A 9,118-nucleotide genomic window follows, 5' to 3' on the forward strand; every position below is an offset into this window, starting at 1 on the left:
ATTTCTTACCGAGAAAAACCATCACGAACCACTTTTATCAGATACCAAGTGGCTTTGGAAATTAGCAGTTTTGCTGATCTGGTGAACCATATGAACCATTTGCATTTAATGTTGCAGGGTGAAAATAACTTAGTCTGTGATTTATTTGCACTTATCAAGGCATTCAGAGCAAAGTTGATACTTCTGGAAAGCCAAGTGAAAAATTGTAACTTTGTTCATATGCTATACTGTGCAGAGTTGCATAAAAAGGGTGAAGCAGAATTTCCTTCCTCGTTTGCAAATTTAGTCATTTCAGATTTGAAAGAACAATTTCGGAAGCGATTTGCTGATTTGGATTCCAGTGCTCAGGAAATTAGATTGTTTCAAAATCCGTTTGACTGTGATGCTGCAGATGTCCCAAGTCAAATTCAAATGGAAATTATTGAACTTCAGGAAAATTATCATATTAAAGACAAATACAAGGAAGGAAATTTGATCGAATTTTATAAATTTCTGAACTCTGAGCAATTTCCAAATTTAAAGAAATTTGCTTGTAAATTTATCTCCATTTTTGGGACGACATATCTGTGTGAACAAACTTTTTCCCAGATGAAGTACATCAAGTCGAAATACAGGGCAAATTTATCCGATGAACATTTAAAGTCGCTACTTGTGATTAGCGTTTCAAAATTTGAACCTCAATTTAATCAGATTTTAAGAATGCAAAAAGAGTTCCATCATTCACATTAATTGTTTTATTAAAATTTCTGATGAAAATATGAGCATTTGCTGCTACTGTCTGTTGTCATTAATATACGATAATTTATTCTCACGTACTTTGTATTTAGTTTATGAAATTCTGTGCTTTCAATAAGACTCATAATCTAGAGTTATTAATTTCTCATTATATCCGGCCCGTTTAAAGTGCTGAATTACCTAATGTGGCCCGCGGTTCGAAGAGTTTGGAGGCCCCTGGTGTAGAAGATGGGCGAGTCTCAACCTCTCACAACCCTGTGGGCCTCCACGGCCTGTTACAGGGATAACTAACATAAAATGAACATATAATGTTCAGATTACGTACGTCTGAAACTACTGATAGGATTTCAATTAAGTTTTAGTTCACGCCGGTGATGTCGGACGATTTTCATTTTGGCTTCTGTCGGCCGGATACAATCCCAACCACGAATCTATTTTTATCAGCTTTCTTAGGAACAGCTTATCGTGCAAATAATGGCAGTAGATGATGTCATTAAGATTCACACTATTCTGCGAAACATTTCTCCTGTCATTGAATATTTAATAAAATAAGGCAACACAATGACGTGCTCCTCAACAGTAACAACGACTTCGTCTTTTATTTCTAGCAAAAAAGTACAGCACAAAATGAAGACTATTTTAAACTTCGGAAACCGCCACTACCTAAATATAATTCCTCAGGTCTGGGTTTTAAGTGTTTAATGAAATACAAAGGGACCGCCTCTGTGGTCTAGTGGTCAGAGTTCCTGCCTACAGATCCAGAGGTCCCGGGCTCGATTCCCGGCATTACCAGATTTTCTGAGAAGTAGTGGGTCTGGAACGGGATCCACTCAGCCTCGTGAGGATAATTGAGGAGCTATTTTAAGAAAATAGCGGCTCCGGTCTAGAAAACCGAGGTTAACGGCCGTGGGGATCCGTTCCGCTGACCACGCGACACACTCTACCCGCTAAAGTTGGCACTAACTTCGCCGACAAACGGCGGTCGCTCGGTCGGTATAGTTCGCTTGCGGACTACAGGCCATGTAGTTTGTTTTGTTTTATGGAATACAAAGGAAATCTAATATACAATATACAGTAATTTCTAACCTATTCATAATTAACTCCTCGACAGTATGTTCTCTATTTCAGGAACTGTCAGTCCACGTAACTGTCACAAGAGCACGGTGCAAGATAATTTAGGCGAAAGAAATTACGAAATTAATTTGTATGTGCGCTAATGAACATCACTGCCACGATCAAGATCACAAAGGAATATAAATTCACTGTGATGGCAGTTTCCAGCCTCGTTGCTTCGAATTCTGTAGATGCCTGACCTGCTGTGTGCACTCCGTGAATCGAACTCCTACCTGCTTGTAATTATTATTTAGTTTCCAAATCGTTTATTACTGGAAGGTCACGGGGCCCACGTTACGCGGAGTGTGGGTCATCTGTAGGGCACCTTGTTAAGGCGGATTTACACTGAAGCAACCTTTGGCAACCGCGCCGCACGCGGCGCGACCGCATGCTGCAAATTACTCACTTGCAGGTAGAGGGTAGCGCAATCGCATGCGGCTTGCGTCGCGCGTCCTCTAGTTGCTCCAGGCCGCAAGGTTATCCATCGCTAGTGGGTTCAGTTGCCTACTCGCATGTGGCGTGATGATTTGGGACTCGCATAAGGTCAAGTGTCTTATCGAAGAGTACCGCGAAAAGAGCATTCTGTGGGATTTGCGGCATCCCAATTATAAAGACAATCGGAAGAAGGTGAAGTTATGGGAGGACTTAGCCACGAAGTTTCAATGTTCGGTGAAGGAAGTGAAAGAAAAGGTTAAAAATCTCAGAACGACCTTCCACAGGTATAAAAAGAAGAATCGCGGATCCGCCAAAGGTGATCAATGGGTGCACTTCCCTTCATTGAGTTTCCTTCTTGAGGTTGACGCACCAAAAAGAGAACTTTCAACGGAGGAGGATATTGTTTCCGAGGTAAGTAGGTTTAAATAATTTACATTCAAAACATACAAGCTTAAATGTGTCGTGGTTATATCTTTTTCATTTTTAAGCCATTTGTTTATTGTATCAGTTTGTCAATGAACAATGTCACAGACGTGCATGGATTTATGCATGCATCTGTATTGAGTATTAATTTTTTTACAAAATTAAAACAACATAAACATAGGTAAGGTCACGGTATCCGAGCGGTCTAAGGCATGTACCGTCTTCGCTCGCTTGGAAACCGGGATCGTGGGTTCGAATCCCACTCAGGGCATGGATGTTTAGTTTGTGTGTGCGCGTTTTTTTGTGTTTGTGTACAGGTAGAGGCCTTGCGACGAGCTCATCACCCGCCCAAGGAATCCTGCCGAATGTGTAAGATCTGGAAAAACCGAAGTGAACGGAGAAGTTCATGGAGGTAGGCCTAGGCCCCCTAGGGATGTAGTGCCAAGGGGGGGGGGGAAATGATAAGTGAGAAGTGAACATCTGAATTGAACGCCCAGCTTGGAGCGGTGCATTTTACCCTTTACCACTCGTCATCTTGATTTGGAATAATGAACATTCGTGTAAAAATTAGAGCATTTTCTAACTTTTCAAGAAGAATGATTTTCGTTTTGTATTCACAGAATGAGGATACGAAGGACCATGAAATAGGCCCCAATAGCAGCGAAACACAACTGCATGAGGCTGTGCGTTCCCAAGACGACCGTCATGAAGAAACTGTAAGACCACAGTCAACTCCCGAAGCTGCTGGTAGGGAATTCGTGACACCCACTTCTGGAACGAAAAAGCGCAGGAGACAAGGAATTGACCGAGATGAAGAGGCCGGAAGATCAGATGAAACGTACGAAGTTTTAAAGAAAGCTTCGCAGCGTGATGAATTTGCAACGTACGGTGAATATGTGGCAAATGAGCTGCGAAAACTTAGCTTGCCTGCACAGACCATCGCTAAATATCACATTAACAATATTTTGTTTCACGCGGCAATGGGAAAGTATGACATGCCACCACAAACACACAGGTTCACGTACTCTCCCCAATCCAGCCATAGTTCTCCCCAAACTACGCCCAGTCCGGACCATTCTCCTTACCATGAATATGAGTATGAGGGGTGAGCCATAAAACTGGCTTTTGTGCTTTTCTCGTGACCATACTGCTACTCCTTCACCTGCATACTGTCTAGGACGCATCCACTCTGCATGTTCGACAAGTGAAATGGAGACCTCTACCGTATCTTCGCGAGTGTTGGAGACAACACGTGACCTGCTTTCGGTTCCAGAATCAGGACTAAGTCTTTTAGATTTACTTGATAAATAGTAAGTTTGTACTTTCAAGAAGTGCTTTTGCGCCTAAACTGTTCATTTTAAATGGTTTTTAAAACCATAATTTAAAACACAAAATTAGGCAGATAATGCAACTACTGTGTAACATTTCCCTGTATTCTTCTTTACTCAAATAAAATACTGCTTTCAGTGAAACATACCTACCTTTATGTATGCCTTCAAATTTAGGGTCGATCGACGTTGTTAAATTTCGTTACGATAAATATTTAGCTAGGAAAGCCCAGTCAGACTACGTAACGGGTTGGATGACCGAGGAATCTGGGTTCTCTTTTTCACATCTTCCACATCGGCTCTGGGGCCCACCCGACGTTCTGTGCTGTTGTTACCAGCAGTTCATTCCCCAGGGACAAAGCAGCTAAAGCCTGAACCACACTACTCTCCTCCAGCTAGTGCTGAGGTTGACTTCCCTTCGCCCATACGTCTTCAAGGTGTAGTACTTAACTAGGCGCAGGGACTTCTATTTACCTTTTTATCTATTTAGCCAGTTAGCTCCGAGTGGAAGACAGAAGCACAGTTAGGACTTCACGCAAGATGGCGATTCTTCTTTACCGGATTTAACCAGCATTGGGAAATTTCGATAAGTTTTAGTAGGCCTTCGAGTTTCCAATATGACATTTCATGAACATTCAGTCAGCGGCTTGTTACACGCAAACAGACAGCAGACAGACACATGGCAAATGTAATAGGTGCATTTTTGCAACTTTTCGTTGCGAAAACATAGGAAGTCCGTTACATGACTTGTTAGAATAAGCAAGCAGACGAAAAGGAGATGAACTTCCCCTTTATCTACTTTCTGTAGGTAAATATCGCCTAACTGTGTAACAGTTTTGCACTACAATATAAAAGGACTTAACAATTTGTACAACGCCTACTTAAATACACGTGGGAACATTCTGCTGAACCCATAAAACACGGCTTCGTATAGCACAAATCCTTTCATATGGAAACTGTGGAGGATAATATTGCACTGGGGCAAAGTCCCTCGGGGCTATTTCTGTTCCTCGCCCGCAGACCGTCGTCACTCATGAACACTAACTAAATCCAGACTAAGTAGTCTATCACTCTCTGGAGAGCGTGCAATCTCAGAGAGGAAGAAATTCAAGGTAACTCATGATCTCGTGCTGGTGAGAAGTCCTACAGTTTAGTGCAAACGAAATGTAGGTGAGTCTTGCACCGCTTCACTGTTGCTTAGTTCGTTGTCGGCTCTTCTCTTATTTAACTGCGCTGTATCAAGTACATTGGTTATATAGCGTTGGGCAAGCAATATGATTGTTGGATTCGGAAGGGCGTAGCCTGCCTGAAGGTCACGAAAAGCTCCAAACTAGCTCCATAGAGCTGAGCCCTTCTTGAGAAGCCGTCAGCCGCTCAACTACTCAATAATTTCCCAACATTTTATGGAAACCGAAGGTTCATTACTGTGTTCATAAGAGCCCTCCACTGATCCCTATCCTGAGCCAGATCAATCCAGTCCCTACCACCTCCTCCTATCCCTCTGAGATTCATCTTATTATTATACTCCAACCTACATCTAGGTTTACCAAGCGTTCTCATTCCTTCTGGCTTTCCCGCCAAAATCCTATATGCATTCCTCTTCTCTCCATGCGTTCTACATGCCCCGTCCATCTCATTCTCCTTGACTTGATCGTTCTAATTGTACTTGGAGAAGAGTACAAGTTATGAAACTCCTAATTATGCAGTTTTCTCCAACCTCCTGTCACTTCATCCCTCTTCGGTACAAATATTCTCCTCAACACCCTGTTCTCAAACCCCTTCAGGCTATGTTCCTCCCTTAATGTCAGAGATAAATATTCACACCCATACAAAACCACAGGCAAAATTATACTTTTGTATATTCTAATTTTTACGTTTTTGGACAGCAGTCGAGAAGACAAAAGGTTCTGAATTGAATAGTAGCAAGCATTACCCGAGTTCATAGAAAAGCTTCATATACGTCCACAGTACGAAGCAGAACAGGTAACCAATCGGTCGTTGTCTTCTGCTTGATCGGCCCCTAAAATTTATAAGGTTCCTTCTTTCACATATCCTGCACCGAAATCTGCCCTTGCCTGTGGCTCGAGTGATTATACACGTATGTCACAATAAGGTCAGACATATTCCGTTGAAAATGTTCCGCCAGGATTTGAATACACGATTCTGAAATTTTAGGCCTGCATGATACACAGTTATCTGACGCCATTGTACTTCCTGAAATTCAGACTACAGCCTAATAATTTACCTCTGCTCACCAGGACGAGTCATAAAATACGGCAGGCCAAAGTACATCTTCGAGTTGATTCGTTAATAGAAAATTCCGCTCCCTATGTTGATATCTCCACAGATGTCAAACAGAAACATCTGAACAGTAAGATACCTTATATACACATTAGGTCCACTTTACGTCTCTTATGTCACGTAATGTAGGCCATAATGCATGTAGGCTGGCGCGGAACAATCATAACGTGAGTAGGCGCAGTTCCTCTTGGCGAGTAGTCCTTGTCTCACTAGCGAACTGAGCCAGTACTGGTTGACCCCTGAGTACAGGCATGCGTTAAAACCAGTAACCTCATACCTAGCTTCAGAACCTGTTTAGTCCCCGGCCTGTGTCAGGTCAATCCAGTGTTAGCCATGCAGTTCTGTGTAAATTCCAAGTCTGACATCTGTCTGCTGGGCTGTTTCAAATGTAGGATGGGAGAATCTCACGCCTCTGTCTTCTGGGATACAACGCCATGTAGTCCAGTGAAAGTTAAACGGAATTTAGGAGCAATATGTCGTCTCCATCTTCAGTGTCGAAGAGTAAGCCAAGCAAGAAACCAACATGGAGCAGGTAGCAAGCAGATGGAAGCGACATGTTCCTCCTAAACGTCGGCTCACTTTCACCGGACTACATGGCGTAATCCAGACGATAGGACTTTTCAAGTGGGAAATAGTGTACTTCTGTATTTAGTATACAGAGTTTCTAAATCCCTTCTGTACAGTTCTTTATACTCCATTGGTGTTAATGTCGGTACAGGGTATACCAACTCCAAATCATGATATACTTTTTTTTTGCGATAGAACACCCTAAATTCGTCAACAAATTAGGTATGTGTTCCATAGTTAGTTTCAGTAGTTCCTCATGGTCATGGATAAACATAGAATGGGGTGGTATGAACTGGATTGATCTGGCTTAGGATAGGGACCAGTAGAGGGCTCTTGCGAACACGGCAATGAACTTTGGGGTTCCATATAATGGTGGTCTTGAGCGATCGGCGGCTTCTCGAGTGGTCAGCTTCATAGAGTTAGTCCCCATGGATTTGGGCCGCGCTATAGCTCAAGGGGTTAGTCGCTGGCTTCCCACCGCGGCGGCCCGGGTTCGATAACGGGTCTGGTCAAGTGGGATTTGTGGTGGACAAAGTGGCGCTGGGGCAGGTTTTCTCCGAGTACTTCGGTTTCCCCTGCCAATCTTCATTCCACCAATTGCTCCACAATCATCCTCTCCTATCATCTGGGGCTGGTACAATAGGCCAGAAGTGGCCGCAGTACAAGGGACTTAGTCCCACCCCACTAACAATGTCATATATTCCTTAGTCTTTTCGTATGAATCCTTCCTCGAACAGAGGATATGCATTTATGTCCCAATCTGTATCTCAGCTCGCTGTCCAAGACCGTACACGCCTTCAAGCGAGCGGTTGCAGTAAGTAAATGATGCACAGTGAAATAAAACAGGCGGTCAGCTAGCGAAAATAGAGTTTCTTTCCTCATGGACTCATGTTGCGAGGGTTTGTGACTGTACACAGTGTTGTTGACCCAAAGCAGTCGAAAAGCTGGGGTCCTCATGAGCATCCAGACCAGCCATGCTGCCTTGGGGGCATGGGGAGTCTACTTACACTCTGCAACCAACAGACTGCTTATCCGGTTTGATGAAATGGGAGAGTATGAGAGACACTAGTAGTCCTGTACTTATATTCATCTTCAAGAGAGATACAAAGGTTCCCCATAAACGTCTTTTGAATCAAAATATATTGTCACATGACGCCTGAAAGCCGGAATAGTGAAATCAGAATAGACGTTCATTGTTAGGTAGAGACTCGGTAGATACATTCCAGCTGCAACGATTATGCAAAGCAACAACGGAGTAACTTCAACACGCCTTCCAAACAATAGGGATGTTGTTTTCTACGTAGTCCGTGAAAAGTGGTTATAAAGAAGAGTTCAGGTGAGAAGAGCGAGTCATTTTCGAGACGCCAGCCTGCCAGGATATGCGCTTTGGAATTGAATTGAGGTGGCAGTTGCAGAATAATGGCAAGAAAGGAATTAGGTGGTGCAAAGAACACTTTATGTGCGATTTGAAGTGACAGATTTTTATAAATTCGTTGCCAGGACACGACTAGTGAAGGCTAAGAACCCTAGTGCATATGTAGCGGTGAACTGTAAAGGGTATAAGCAAGCAATAGCGCTGTATTGTCTGTAGTCCAGAGTTATGTGAATAAGGTGTCAATAAATCCAATCCAGAACCCGTCTTATCACTCGTGACAGTATAATTAGACTAAGATGAACACAGTACACGGAACATCCCATCATCATCATTACCACCACTGCCACCATCATTGGCAAAACAGCCCTTTATGAACCATAACCTCCCTTACAAGATTAAACCATCCGTCATTCACTTTTTTGGATATCGCAACAATAATATTTTACAGAGGAATGTCGTCAGCCTTGCGTCCAACACCCAACCTGGTGGATCAGGTTCAAGTATTTATGTCCCCACTGACAGGGTGGCCCAGTTATACTCCCGGGTACCAGGTTCCCTTTTCGTCGCCTTCTACGACTGGCAAGGCTACGGTGGAGGAATTCTAACCCACCTCCACACGGGGAAAAGAACATTCCAATTTTTGTACATTCTCAAAATAGTTCTTGTCTGAACAGACACATTACGGGACATCATGCTTCGTATTCGGAGGGTCCCAGGTTCAAATCTCGGCCTTCCTCAATGAGACTTCTTGTGATTTTCCTCGGTCTGTCAGGCAAATGCCGGGATACTACAACAAATTAGGTCACGACCACTTCCTTCAGCATTTTATCCAATTCACTGC

General features: G+C 43.2%; 1 protein-coding gene across 1 annotated transcript; it reads left to right on the plus strand.

The window, feature by feature from the left end:
• The first annotated feature begins 2,168 nt into the window (after positions 1-2,168).
• LOC111870286 lies at positions 2,169-4,156 on the plus strand. The gene is made up of 2 exons (XM_023862434.2): positions 2,169-2,694; positions 3,327-4,156. Exons 1-2 carry the CDS (start codon positions 2,371-2,373, stop codon positions 3,813-3,815), a joined length of 813 nt encoding a protein of 270 aa, XP_023718202.1. The 5' UTR covers positions 2,169-2,370; the 3' UTR covers positions 3,816-4,156.
• The last annotated feature ends 4,962 nt before the right edge of the window (positions 4,157-9,118 follow it).

The sequence above is a fragment of the Cryptotermes secundus genome, unplaced genomic scaffold (genome assembly GCF_002891405.2).
Source record: "Cryptotermes secundus unplaced genomic scaffold, Csec_1.0 scaffold1314, whole genome shotgun sequence".
Lineage (NCBI taxonomy): Eukaryota > Metazoa > Arthropoda > Insecta > Blattodea > Kalotermitidae > Cryptotermes > Cryptotermes secundus.

Coding starts and splice junctions, on each gene's coding strand:
- LOC111870286 (XM_023862434.2), top strand. CDS start 2,371: ATGATTTGGGACTCGCATAAGGTCAAGTGTCTTATCGAAGAGTACCGC. Junction 2,695..3,326: donor AGGAGGATATTGTTTCCGAG/GTAAGTAGGTTT, acceptor TTGTATTCACAG/AATGAGGATACGAAGGACCA.